General features: G+C 36.0%; 1 protein-coding gene across 4 annotated transcripts in view; it reads left to right on the top strand.

Annotated features, from left to right (window-relative positions):
* The window catches only part of LRBA (LPS responsive beige-like anchor protein), a 401,088-nt gene that overhangs the window by 293,255 nt on the left and 92,687 nt on the right, over nt 1-15,146 (top strand). For all 4 annotated transcript variants that reach the window (XM_069855353.1, XM_069855351.1, XM_069855355.1 and 1 more), the window contains one exon: nt 13,827-13,979. In XM_069855353.1, coding sequence (XP_069711454.1) covers nt 13,827-13,979 — 153 coding nt within the window. The remainder of the gene's footprint in view (nt 1-13,826; nt 13,980-15,146) is intronic.

Raw genomic sequence — 15,146 nt, 5'->3', positions numbered from 1 at the left:
TCATTATTAAAACTGACAGATGTATTCAGTGGAATTCTTCTTGGTAATAACAGTTTAGACCTCATTGTCCATCAATAATGGATTGGAAGGTACTGGAAGTGTATTGGAATTGTAAGAACTTATTGCAGAAGGGGAAAATTATTTGAGAGAAGTTTTAGATTAAGTTTATTGGGGAAAAGTGAGAATTGTAATTTTCCTGCAGATTCTCGTACTGTTAGGTACAAATATAACACAGAACAATCTGCTGTGCAAAACAACGGTGTAGGGTTGCAGTACAATCATCAGTGCATATGATTTAATATTATTGTGGTATAACAGAACATTTTGCGAGTAGTATTGTGTAGAAGATAAATCAAAAGGACATAATGTAACTTTCAAGATATATGCAACAAATCTTCAGCTTTGCCCAGCTTTGGTAAGGTCTTAGCTGGGGTATTACATCCATAGTTGTGGGCTAGTTGGGAGAATCCACGCTGGCATAATGATAACACTACAGGGTCTTGAAAATAAAATGCAATGAAAGATTTAATAGCTGTACTTGTTTTTCTTCTGAAGAAGAGAAGACCGAGGAGGAACTTAAGTGTCTTCTACAAGGTAGGGTCTGCTGCAAGAAAGAAGGGAAAAATCTCTGCTGTCCTGTTGGATAGAATGAGAATTAATGGACTTAAATATCAGAGCTATTTCCATTATATATGAAAGTAACCTTTCTAACAGAACAGATAAAATCAATGAATGCTTCCCTGGCAACTAGTGTGGTGAAGGTGTTTCAAAAGTGCTTAGATATCTTTTGGAAATGATGCATGTTCAAGCTGGTACTGTCTTTAGAGGTACCTCTACTGTTATGGATGGCCTCTCGAAGTTGCTTGCAGTTAGAATTCTGAGTCTGTGAATTGCTGTGAGTTACATTATACTGCTGTGTAGCATTTGAGTATTAAGGTTGACTGGAGGAGTCTGTTCATTAGACTTGGTGAGCTGCCAGGAATGGGAATGAGATAGGATTTCCATACGACACTTTGGAAGAAAAAGTTAGAAAATGAATGAAACCATCTTTGTTGGAAATACCTGTATCCAATATTTCACTATGGTTGTGGAAACCAAGTTTCCTGATGCTTAGTATTGTGCTCTGCCTTGCAAGTGTTTGCAGAATGCATGGCTGAAGTGCCCCATGTGCCTCTAGAAGTTTTCTACATGCAGAATTGCAACATGTTGCCTGAATAAAGTAGGTTGTGTGCTTCCCTAGCTAATGGTAGCACCATACTGTATACTTGCTTGTGTTATTTAGCCTGGAGAAGAGGAGGCTGAGGGGAGACCTCATTGCTCTCTATAGCTACCTGAAAGGAGGTTGTAGAGAGGAGGGTGCTGGCCTCTTCTCCCAAGTGACAGGGGACAGGACAAGAGGGAATGGCCTCGAACTCCACCGGGGGAGATTTAGGCTGGACATTAGGAAAAAATTCTTCACAGAAAGGGTCATTGGGCACTGGAACAGGCTGCCCAGGGAGGTGGCTGATTCACCTTCCCTGGAGGTGTTTAAGGGACGGGTGGATGAGGTGCTAAGGGGCATGGTTTAGTGTTTGATAGGAATGGTTGGACTCGATGATCCGGTGGGTCTCTTCCGACCTGGTTATTCTATGATTCTATGATTGTATTTAATAATTAACTGAGAACATTAAATTAGATGTTGCTGTCATCATTAAATTAGTGGTCTTACTTAAATGGTATGTTTTGTGTTACTGTTTTCATGTATCAAGAATATGTGCAATTGAAGCAGTAGCTTCTATGGGAGACAATCCATGGCCAGCTAGAATGTTTTCTTTACCCATCTTGTGCAGTGTTAAGTACATGTGCGCATGAATGTGTGTGTTTGGGAAGGAAGGAGGAGGAAGACAGAAGGAATTAAATGAACAGAAATTCTTCTGGATTTGATGCTTACCTGGGAAAACAAATTTTCCTGTGTTTATTCTTGCTTTAGAATTCCTTTCCCACCTAGCTTACAACCAACAAATACTATGAAACGCAACACCCATAAGTTTTAGACATTTTCCCTGTGATCATTTTATGGCTGTGCTTTCTTATGGTCTCTCCTGAAAAGGCTGAGTGCACATCATTTGCTGTCACCTTGGCATACAATGTTGTAGTCGAGCAAATGACATTTTCCCGTCCAAGTTGAGTTCTGAAATTATTTCTATATAGTTCTGAACTGGAAAACTACTTTCTGCATCACTATGATGATACATAATACATTTATGATTATTCAAAGGTTATTCAAAAGCCTTTGACTTCCAGTTTATTCCTTCTTTTCTAACATTAGCATGTTTTTGAACTGTCTTAATTTTGTCCAAAACAATATATGATTTTTCTTGTAGCTCCATGTGTGTAAGAATGTATTGTATTAGCACAGCTCATGCCTGTCTGGGGGAGACTATGCAGTTATATTAGAAACGAAGATTTTATCTCATGTCATTTTTAAGAAAATCAGGAACTTGAGGGAGGCTTCAGTTTTTTCACAAAGTGTTTGGTAAGAAATGTACTTCCTTGGATTCTCATATAAGAAGCGTTGCGATGTGTTACAATATGGTTATTACATATTTTTAAACCTATCTTCTATATGACTATTATAATCCAATGCTAACAATGCAACTGGCATATTGAAAAAAATGGTTTTGTGTCAAGAATAATTTTTATTGTTACATTTACACTGAAATTATGCAGAAGTGAGGTGAAAAATAATAATATCAAGAAAAGAATAAGAGCATTAAAGTGAAAAATGGCCTTGTAGGCAGTCTTCATACAGAGGTCTCTACATTATGTTCTAATCTTTCACCTCCACAGGAAACAGTTTTCTATCTTTAAGAGAATTGTGAGATACATACTGAATACAACATATGTATATACAGTGGACCAGTCAGTCTGCCTGAATGTTGAAACATTTAAATGCATTAAAATAATTAGGATTTTCCCCTTTTTATTTTGTATGTAGGCTACATTTTACTGTTCTGTCTGGTATTTTTTAGCAGATTCCTTACTAATTTCTTCAGTCTTTCTCTTCCTTTTTCAGTGTTTCAGATGGGGTTGATATATTGCTTTTTAGGCTGAATATGAAATATTTTTTTTAAAATTTAAAAGACATGCCTGTGTTAAGGTATTATATGGTTATTTTCATTGTGATCTTATGTACTTGTTCTGAAGCAGCTGACTCCTTCAAAGATAAATTCAGTTCTAGGTGTGATGGGGAGGCTGCCACTTGCTTAAGTGCACAAAACACTTGGCTCTTTTAAAGACCACGTAGAGCTTGTTTGTGTTCAACAGTAGGTTCACTCTGGGAGTAGCCTTGCAAACAAGAAAATTATTTCAGCTATAAAAGGTGTCTTTATAAGTGAGATACGGGGAACAAAAATTATTTCAGGGGAGTCACCAGGTTGAATGACTTGAGGGAGAAATCTCTTGAAAATATAGGTATGGATGGACGTGGAAATGACTTTGCTGTAGTATCTGACTGTGCATACCATTTAATCTGTAGCAAACACAGGGTAAAAACCATTTATTTCTCGACAAATGAAAGGTTTTTAAGCTTTATCTTGAATTTCTGATGGGCTGAGAGCATAAATGAACTTGGCTGTTGTGGTGGATTACATAATACTGGGAATTTTGACCATAAGCTCTCTGGATTCCTGTTGGTACTTCTACAGCTGATGAAAACCTAGCGGTTTAATGTGTTCATTTATAAAAATATAAAGGATTTGGAAAGCCACTTTTAAGACCTTGAAAGTTTCTGGCCAAAGTGAATGTTGTCATATCTTGATGCATCAGGTGTAGGGGGTACAAAGGTAAAAGAAGGGTTTATTTATTCCAATTCTAGCTGAGAAAATTGTGAATTTTTAGAACTATCAAACTCATTACAGGAAATGATTTCTCCTTGCTTCTTGTGTGAAGAGAATGAATTTAGTTATTGATGCTTGCTGTCCTAAGATTATTGTTAATCTTAGTTGGAGGCATCATTCGTTACAAGGAGGACTAGTGTGAACTAGCTTTGGAAGCAACCCTTTTTGGCTAGTGTCACTTCAACAGAGAAAGCTAAAGCATATGTGTGGTCACAACCAATCTTTGTCAATATCCTGTGAAAGCCTCGGATCAATGATCAAAGCAGGAAACTAACGCTGCACTGCAGTGTAACCTTTGGTTGAACTTTTCAAATTTTGATTTCAAGAGGTGATATGTTGCATAAAATTTAATTTCCTAGTTCTTCCCTATACATTTATTTAAGCAATGCAAATTAAAAATCCTTTGGAAGTTTGCTAGTGTCTCACTATCACTGTCGCAATTTTATTTACTAATTAGCTCTATGCTGTTGCCTTTAAATTATTAACCATGTGCTTTTAAGTTAAATCTTCTGCACTGAAGAATATTAAATGCATTTCAATTCTGTGAGAGTACCAGTCAGTACCTTTAAAGTACTGGACAGGCATGACCATGAACTCATTTAGTTACTTCTCAATTTAATTTATTAGTACAAACAATTCTTAGTTTTGTTTTTACTTTATGAGAAACAAACATGGATAGCCTGGCGGCGTTTAACAGAAAAATAGTTTAGTTTGGGGCTTGAACTAAGTTCCAGAATACAGAAAGAAGCTAAGCCTTTCTGTTCTTTTGTGTAGCTGTTTTTCTTTGAAGAATGAGTATATTTGCACATACTTGTTCAGAACTAATTGTTATTTCTGTTTTGGTAGCTAACCTGTTGCAATAAGTTTATTTATCATTATATTTACAACAGCATACTTGCTACCTGTGTTGCTCTTTGGATATATTTTCTCTTTTCCAAGTGTAGTACTTTGCTGATTGGTTTGTTGTAGTTTTTTTAAATAGGCTACATACAGTTTTTCAAGATTGTTCTCATTCTATCCTCAAAATGGCTATGTTGCCTTCTCATTGTCATCTGGAACTTTGTTACTGCACCTTCTATGCCAGGTCATTAATGACATTATTGACTGGTATTAAGAACAGGGCAGACCCCATTACCATGTTCTTCCAGTTTGACAGTGAACTATTGATAACTGCTCTTGGGATATGGATTTCCAGCTTGGGTACTCCCACGTTATTGTAACCTAATCTCATCTCCATTTCTCTACTTTGCTTGTAAGAATGTCTGAGATAGTCTCAGAGGTTGTTCTTATGGATGGAGCAAAATCATACCTCTTTTTCTTTCACCATCCACTATTGCAGTTACCTTTATAAAAGAAGATTGGCTTCATGTGATTGATTTTTTTTTTTTACCATTTTTAACCAAGTTACTGTCACTAGTATAGAGGTATGTACTGTTCTTCGTGCCTTTCCCAGTACTGCTTCACATGTGCCCCTTTTTCTTGTGCTTATGGGTTGGGGTTTTTTTTGGTGCATTTGATTAATTTTGTTCAAAAAGAATTGCTAGAAGACCATCAATTACAGAAAACAGTACTTTCTAATTATGCTGTTCCAGATTGTTCCATCATAAAATGGGTACTAATTTATGAGTCAGTTTTGTGATATGACACACATCAGTGACAGTTACTGTAAGGCTGGTGTGGTGATATTGAACATCTGAAATCATGTCTCATACAGGTGTATTTGGCAAGTTACTATCCTTTACCCTTTCTAAGGCTGTCATAGTATAGACCAGCTTAATTGTGGGGTACAAAAATAGTGTGTTGACAAGTTAACTACATTATAAAATTCATTAGCATTGCATCGTTTTGGACAATTTTTCTTTAAATCAAGCTACATGTTTAAAGTCTCTTTGAATTATAGCAATACTAAACTATACTATAATGTGTAGATTGTCTTGGGCTTCTACAAGTGTACTAGTGTTATAAAGTGGGCATCTGGTGTACATAAATATTGGTGAGGTTGGAAGAGAATGGGTTTGGCCAAGATTATTCAGGAGTGTCGCTGGAGGGGACAGCTTGGGAAGCAGGAGAACGCTAAGAAGACATCATGATTTCATTATGAAAGGCATACCAAGATTAAGAACTAAATTACAACTTAAGTGGTAATCATGAGTCTAAAATGTCTCAAACCATAGACTGTAATAGACAGAGACCTCTGAAAGTAGCTCTTTGTCTTCTCAGTTTTCACCCATTTTCTAGTTCTTTTCCTCGGAGTCATCTCTATGCTAATGACTAAAGTTGATCCTGGACGATGAGCCTGTGGAAACTGATGGTGCCAACTTTGAACTAGAGCTAGCCTGTGCTAAACCAAGGGTTCTGCTGGCCAGAGAGCATTCTCAAAATCCGTTTGAAGCTATCATAGTGCTGTAATGTGCCAGTCGTCAGGTTTTGTAAATCATTCTTGAAAAGAATAAAGAAAACACTGTCTACAAGGACACAATATTTCACAAGATTTGTTGAGTTTTGGTGCCATTACTTCTTACTAGACAGTGGCATTTACATATAGCTAATGCATCTGATTAACATTATTTAAATATTTAAAATTAAAGGAATAGTTGCAGTAAAGTAAAAGCAAAGTTATATCTTTTAATACATGGATGTCATCAAACTGATGCTCAAATAATTATATAATATGCCCATTTACCTTAGTTCTTTACTAATTCTTAATTTTTCTTCCTTTCCAGTATGTATTTTGAATAAAATAACAACTTTCAAAGGTTATGCAACTATTATAAAAGCCACCCAGGCTGAAGTTTTCAGCTGTGAGTTCTTAAAGTCCTATGCAAAACATTTATTAAAACCAAAATGCATTGATCTCTGATAAAGAAGTGATACAGAAATCCAGTCATATGTCCTGTAATATCTCTTTTGCATACTTTTACTGAAAGAAGCATGCCTAGGGAAACTTTTGAGCATCCACAGGGCCTACTGGGTCCTCTTTTTATTTGAGTGTTAAACTTGCTCCTGTCGCTGGGTCCTGAGGTATTTTATCCAAACAAGCACAGGCTTTGTTCAGAAAATCTTTGTTATGGAGGAGAAGTTAGATCTGTAACCAGATATAAGTAGAATATATAACAAAATTAAAATACCAGTAGTGTTACCTGCAATCATAGATATTGCTTAGTTTCTGTGGCCATTGTATGGATTACTCTGTCGTTATCGGGTCACATGTATTCAATGTGGATTTTTTCTTTCAAGTATGAAATTCTTCAGTTCTTCAAGAAGTCTTGAGAATCTGGACTCTGTAACTGAACTTTGTAGACAATGAACATTAGGATGGGCACTGGGAAAAATCTGTTTCCGTAATTATAAATCAGTGTTTATATATCTGGAAAAGGTTATTAACAGTTGTAACATTCTATAAAGAAAAAAAAAATCCTTCTCTGCAAGTATTAGAACAGATGATTTTTTGTCTCTTATGGATTTGCTTCTTGCAATAGATTGACTTGTTTGTCAAAAAACCTGTAAGCCTCAAATTAAGAATTTCTCACTGATGGGACATTTGTTATGGTGCCCTCTCTGTGTAGATTCTACTAAACTGTGAGCTTACTCTCTGGGCCACTCAAAACACACACATGTAATGGCTCTGCTGCCTGCTTATTGTTTTTTAAACTTGTAGGAACTTAGTTATCCTTATAACCTGCTGTAAAATTTGACTAAAATTGACCAAGAAACTGGAAGTGTTTTTTGAGGAAATGAAGGTTGCTATAGACAGGCCAATGAGCGCACATGAGCTTCGGGACTGAAAACAACTGATTTAAAGGCACGTTAGGCAAACTAGAGGCAAGAAACTCTAGGGTTCCAAGCTGCTGGAAAATGCAGAAACTGGAGGATGACAGATTTTATGACTTTCTTTAAAATATATATTATAAAAAAAGCTGAAGCTTTGCAAAATGGCAGCTCATGCTTATTGAGACCGGCTGCCTAACATAAGTATGTCTAAAACACCCTGTAAGCTGATAAGTGATTCTACATATGCTTTGCATTGTTTTATACTTCTCCATCTCACAGATGGGTATTTAAAAAGTTACAAGGAACAAAGTTGCTGCCAAACTGGCAACATTACCTTTGTATGGGAGAAGTTTCATGTCATTTTAATAGCAAGGTCAAAAATGTCCAAGAGCAATGACTAGCAAAATTCAGAAGCAGGTGCATATTAATGCAGATTTTTTTAGCAATAGATTGCATGTCTGATGTAGCAAAACTTTTAATATATTTAACATGCAGATGTTTACTTTCCATGAAAGATTTATTTTTTCTGGATAATTATGCCAAGATCCATAACTGGAAAATACTTCACTCAGTAAAAAAAAATAATAACTCAAAATTCAGTTAGATCAGCGTATGGTAATCTGTGGGAATTGCAGTAGTTAAAAATATAGACATCTGGCTGTATGGATCAGAAAGTTCCATCTAATATCTGTGGTCTGTCTGTTATACCCAGCAGTAATTGAATTGAAAATGAAACAAATACTTTTCATGTCTGCTCCAAAATTTTGTGTATTTGTTGAAATAATAAACTTCAAGTAAGTTATTAACAAATTTGCTGAAGTGCAAAGGAGAATGGCCAGTGGTCTAGAAAATGAGACCAGTGGTATAAATTGAGGGGTTCAGGTTGTTTACTTTGGAGGGAAGGGTAACAGGAAAAGAAACGTGAAGTGCTTTGGCAGTGCATGGCAGTTGTAGTGCTTTTACACTGCTGGGAATTTTAGCTGGCAGGCACAGTGCACTTCATTATGTGGAGTCATGGAATCATGGTTGGAAAAGACTTCAAAGATCATCCAGTCCAACCATCAGCCCAACACCACTTTGGCAACCATGGCCCAAAGTGCCTGTGCATGTTTTTTGAACACCTCTAGGGAAGGAGACTCCACCACTTCCCTGGGCAGCCTATTCCAATGGTTGGCCTCTCTTTCCCTTAAGAAGTATTTCCTAATATCCAATCTGAACCCCCACTGGTGCAACTTGAGGTGACTTCCTCTTGTCGTATGACTTACTACTTGGGAGAAGAGACCAGCACCCACCTTGCTACAACCTCCTTTCAGGTAGTTGTAGAAAACAATAACGTGTCCCTTCAGCCTACTCTTCTCCAGGCTAAACTATCCCATTTCCCTCATTCTTTCCTCATAAGACTTGTTCTCCAGAACCTTTATTAGTTTCATTGCCTTACACCAGCTTCATTGCCCTGAACAGCCCTTACTGAAGGGACCTTGAAACATCATCTGTTCCAGCTTTTCATGGGAAAGGGAGCCTAGCACCTTGTCCAGTCCCATCTTGAAAACCTCCAGTGAGGAGGACTTTACCACATCCCTGGTGAGGTTGTTCCAGTGAACAGTAGTTCTCGCTGTAAAGAATTTTTTTTCTTATATTGAGATGAATTCTGCTGTATGGTTCCTGTTCCAGTGTTCCACCATGTCCTCCATGGTTCTGGTGTGTGTGCTGTCTGTCCTTACTGTGGGAGGGGAATAGTGGTCAGAAGGGGCTCCTGGGAATGGATCCCCTGGCCCCGAGGTAAAAGCTGCTCCTATACATTAATATGTGTAAAATGGGGCAACTGCTGCTTGTATTCAGTCTGAATAGGACAAGAAATGGGCTCCAGCTGCAGCAAAACCAGACCAGATGTTAGGAAGACCTCCTTGTAGGGTGAACAGATGAACACTAGAAATTTGCAGGATCCCCGTCACTGAAAATTTTAAAAGAACAAGGCAGAGAAATATCTTTGAAGAATACCTGATAATAATTGTCTGTGAACGGAAAGGTGGACAGGATGACCTTTTGAGGTTTCATCTAGAACTTTTTGCGATTCAATATAGTCCTTTTCACCCCTAGTTAATTTACAGATAAATGGAGGAAAGGAATGTAGTTATATATACTTTTTTTCCTCTTTCTCTGTCAATTTAACTTGAACTGCATAGTAAATAGTGTATAAATATGGTCAGTAGATACCAATGCCAACTTTTACTCATATCCTCTGTAAAAAGTAAAGTAATTTTGTCTATACATATATCCGTGAATTGACTAACAGGATCTGAAGTGCTTTAAAGATGAATTTTTTAATGCAATAAAGTATTGACTTAGTAAAATCTAAGTATTGATCAATAATGAATCAACTACTAATTGTGATTATCATAGATTTCATAAATCTGCTAAATAAACATATGGTTTTGTTATAATTTTATTTGCTTAATTGTAATTTACTGAAGAATTTAATATTTTCCTTTCACTACAAAACATTTGAAATACAATCTCTTGGAACTTGTAACAGGATGATTAGACATAGACAAAGTAAATGTATTCATTCATTCAATTTAAAATTGTAATGGAAACCTGGTGAATAGTTTTTTGTAGAAGTTGGGAGAATTTTGAGGCAATTTCTTAGTTCTGTGGGAAATAACACATATAGCAGGGGGAGGGAAATTTGTGGGTACTTAGAAATCATACTTTTCCAGAGTAATGAGAATTGTTACATTGAAGTGTAATGAAAAAATGAAATGTGAATTAATTTAATATATTAGTATATTTTTAAATGCTATTAAAGTCTCCTAACAAAGAAAATACAATGTAGCAATATGAATTAAAAAATAGCCTTTTAACTATGTGCTTTTATTATTCTGTTTGACAGGTAATATATACGCTTAATATTACTTAACGTAGTTGTCAAATAATTTAGTTTGAAAATCTGGTATCTTATGAATGTTTTAATATGTTTAGGGAATCTGTGTCATTGTTTCTAGACAGGTCATGTAACTGATTCAAATTTCATATGTTATTTTCTAAACAAAAGAAAAGAATAAAATAACATTTCATTACATTAAAGAAACAATTTATCTTGTATAGATCTTTTCATGCCTAGTGGCAAATATGAAAATAAATTACCAGTGTTAAACTGACATTCTCTTGATATTACTTGTTCGTAAAATAATCTTTTTAGTGAAATTTCCTTAGGAATCATTGTTTCAATATGTTAGAGGGCAATTTTTCAATCTATCCGCTCATGGCTTGTCCTGCATCTTCGTATGGTATTTGTGTGAAACCACAAGTAACTTACTCCTCCTCTCTTCAAAAAACAAGGAAAAAATGCATTAGTTAATATTTTTAACATTCTCATATGTCCAAAAAGTTCCATTATTAATGGAGTTACACACATGAGTCAGCTTCTGCTATCTCAGTGTCAGTCCACGCTTGTGATGTGAATCGATGAAGAAAAAAGACAACTTCATAAAGAGTTGAGAAGGACTGTTAAGGACCTCAGTTGTCAAATACATGAAGAATATTTGTAAATTCTATAAGAATTAAATGTTTTATCATCAAGTTTATTCACTGGTTTTAGGGAAAACAGTTGGCCTTGAACTAACGTTGTCATTTTGACCCATATAAAGCCATTAAAAATTGATACTTTAGTGCTACTCAATTAGAATGGCCCAGTGTATCCATGTGGACTCCCTTTTTCCATGTGTAAATGTTAGCATGTGGTCAAGATAAGAAAATCATGTAATAAAGAAGCTACTTTTGTAAAACTGTATTGTTGTGGTGACAGTAAAAAACTTTCTGCAAGCTCATTTCTGGAGTAATGGAATAATGTTTTATGAAAAGTTCCTAATAGTCAAACTACCAGAAGTTACCGATAATGTTTAAGTTTCCAGGCAGCATGTTGTTTCTGTATAATCTAATGAAAACAGTGTGTTCTAGAAAGCCATTATTTTTCTGATCTTGAAAGAAAGTAATGAAGAGCTATAAATATATATATATATATAGATGGAGAGAGAGAGAGAGAAAGAGAAATAAAAACATCAGTAACATATGTAATGAGCTTAGGTTTTAAGTACTCAGAGCTCTAGTAGGGATTAATATTTATAATGCATGCCGCTATCAAATTAATAGTGTAGTGTCTGTATGTTTTCTTTGTAATGATAAAAACTACAGAAACTTTGTTGTTAGAGTACTTTCTTTTTTACAAATGTTTATCCTTGCTGCATTGTTTTTCTTTGACTTACCGAATTAAATAGTTTCAAATCTCTTTTTATCAAGTACTTGTCAAGCGTTTGGTACAGAAGCATGTTTTTACCCTGCCTAGTTAATTAAGGTGACTGAAACAAAAAGATGTACAATTCAAAGCCAAGCAGTGTTTCACACAAGGCTGGAGGTGGTAATAGCCTAATTCCTGCTTGATCTTTCCTGTCTTTGCCCTGGCTACTTCAGATTGACCTTGTCCGCAATCTGATGACCTCCCGATTGCACTTAGCCATTTGGAAAGCTGCTCATACTGTAGCTGGCCCTGAGGGGCTATCTGGGAGTCCCCTGATCCATTGACCCATGTCAAAACTAGGTTTCAGATCTGATCTGCTGAGCTTCTGGCATAGCCACGTACTGCACCCACTGTAGACAAAGCCAGTGGGGCAGTCTGATTTTTTTTCTGCTTCTTAAGCGGCATGCAGTTTGCACTTGCTGTACGAAGACCAAGTTTACACCAGTCATTTGCTATGAAATATGCTTCTTGAAGCAATTACATGTATTGATCCTTTCTTTATAAAGGAAGTAAATTCTCTAATTTAGTGGCTCAGTTTTTCTAAATACATAGAATTGGTTTATTGGGTGTATTTAAATGTCAACATGAAGTTCCACAAAAAAAAGCATATATTAAAAAAAGCCTATATTAATAGGCTTTCTCCATTGTGTTATGCTAGAACTTTTGTAAATGTGTGTTAATAAGGTTCTAATGACATCAGCTTTATTTTTATGTATATCCTACCATATTTTCAAAATAAATGACAACTTACAAAGTTATGTGTCTGTTTGCAAAACAGGGAAACTGTAATCATCCAGGAGAAAATACTGATAATTTTGAGCTTAATTTTACTTCCTAGCATGTTGTGTTCGTTTCTGCATTGTAACGTACCATTTCCTGCTTAAAGAAAATCTTTCTTTACCCGTTAGTATTACTTTGTTTTTCTTGCAAGACTTGGAAATTAAAATTCCTTTGCTTTATGTGCTTGCTTCTTTTTTTTTTCAAAAATGGCTCTGCCTGCAGAAGTGCCAGGGTGGGCCTGCCATGGAGGTGTTACACGCCGCGTTCCAGTCCTCTTCAGCACAGGGCTGTAGAGCACACTTTTTTAAAGTGGTGGTGATCTTGACAAGGGAATTTAACGCATATACAGGCCTTGTAACCATGTGAAATGCCTTCCTTTTTTTTTTTTTCCCCGTGTGTGTGAAATTATCCATGGTTCTTCCCTGTAATTATAGAGTGGACACATAATTGAGTTAACCACCTTTCCATGAAAGAAAAATATTGGCTTGATTCTGTTTTGAGTGTGTGGGTTTTTGCTGAACATGTGGTATAACTCTAGGTATTTTAGAATTAACAAAAAAAACCCTGGTTTTTGGGCATTGAACAACTTTAGGTAATAGCCTAAACATTCAATTCTTACCCTTTATGTTAGAGAGAATAAGAATACAACTGGGTTTTATGTCTTTGTAATTAATTCATAGGACACTTCTTTCACTCAAACTGTAGGTTGCTGTTTGTGCCTTAGGACTTTAAAATGTGGATTGCACTAGGATCCTTGATTGTCTGTTGCTTTCTAGTACATAATATTTGTAATGGGCTGTTCATCACCTTAGTTTTGTAAGTTTCTCTGTGCATAACATGCAATCAAAAAAATGTTCTTACGTTTTTGTTTTAGAGCCTACTGTGTCTTAGTTCTTTGTGGTGTTATAAGCAGGATAGGGATTTATCATATAAAGCTTTAAATTTTGGGAAGAATGAAAATTTCCCTCCTCCTAGGGAGGGAGGAGAGAGGATTTTGTATGTTCTCTTTGCCTAATGCCATTCTAATAATTATTTTTTTAACATGACAAAGAACAGCTGCTAACAGAGTTTATAACATGACATTGTTTTTCATGTATCTACAGGAATTGATTCCTGAATTCTATTATCTCCCAGAGATATTTGTCAACAGCAACAATTACAATCTGGGAGTAATGGATGATGGAACAGTTGTGTCTGATGTTGAACTACCACCATGGGCCAAAACCCCAGAAGAATTTGTTCGCATAAACAGACTGGTAAGATGGCTATTTGCTATTGTCTATAAAGTGACGTTGATCTTCAGATTCTTCTGAAATAGTTTGGATCTTTGCTTGCTACATGTAGCTGTTTATAATTCACATAGGACTGTGGTTGAAATAATCTGAAGGAATGTTAGATTTACAAGTTTAGGAAGAAAAAAGGCATATAGCATTCCTCATTCTTTAGAATTGGTTGGAAGACTTGTATTACTATTCTGTAATAGTAATATTTAGACCTGTATTACTGTTCTCTTCCCTGTTTTGGAACCCCCTGTTGTTAACATTGCCTGTCGTCGCTGCGCCCATCAGGCATTGTAAGAAATACAAAATAGCTGGTAACAATATAATTGCTGGTGTTGCAGCACATAGGCAGAACTATTACATTAGGGTCTCCTCAAAATGAAAGAATTCTGCATCACTGACACTCTAAAATAAATAAACCAGAGAAGTTTTTCATAATGAATCTTGAAAAATGAAGCCGCAGTTTTCATGTGGTAGTCAGCTAACTGGGAAATAATGAATTAAGGCATGGAAGCTCTCGATAACTTTTCAGATATCAGGCTTAGACTTGGTAACATTCTGATATGCATAAATTAGAAAATGGGAATTGAAGAAGTTCTGATGTTGGCATGACATCGGCCTCCATATTCATAACATTGCAGAACAGTTACATCAGAAGACATCTGTGATGTATATATTATTAGAATGCCTTATACTGCACTTTTACTGGTTATGTGGTACTGTGGTCTTCAGAAATGTTCTTTGGCTTAGATTTCTGCAGGCAGTTGTTGGGTGCACCGTAATTATCGCAAATTATGTTAGGTGAATTTATTGCTTTGCTTCATGTAGAAGTACCTGCAGATTTTATTTAAATGAGGTGTGAAATACAGTAACGCTTAGCAGGACTACTTGGGAAGCCATATTCAAATGCAACTTTCGATCTTGCAGTTTTGCTGATAGGTAATAGGTTAGGGGGATAGTCTGACACCTTTTTGAGCTTGATGTGCATTGGTGTTTCAGATTAATCTGAGAAATGAAAAGCTGTGTTCTTAAGCAGACTTGTCAAAGGCAGCCTGTAGCCTTCATCTCTCATGACTGTAGTGTTTTAGCTTTTGTGTAAGATATAGCTCTCATTCTACTAATTGCGGATCTGGCTTTCCCCTC

The sequence above is a fragment of the Phaenicophaeus curvirostris genome, chromosome 4 (genome assembly GCF_032191515.1).
Source record: "Phaenicophaeus curvirostris isolate KB17595 chromosome 4, BPBGC_Pcur_1.0, whole genome shotgun sequence".
NCBI lineage: Eukaryota > Metazoa > Chordata > Aves > Cuculiformes > Cuculidae > Phaenicophaeus > Phaenicophaeus curvirostris.
The sequence above is the reverse complement of the archived record's forward strand: the minus strand, read 5'-3'. Positions and strand labels throughout refer to the sequence as shown.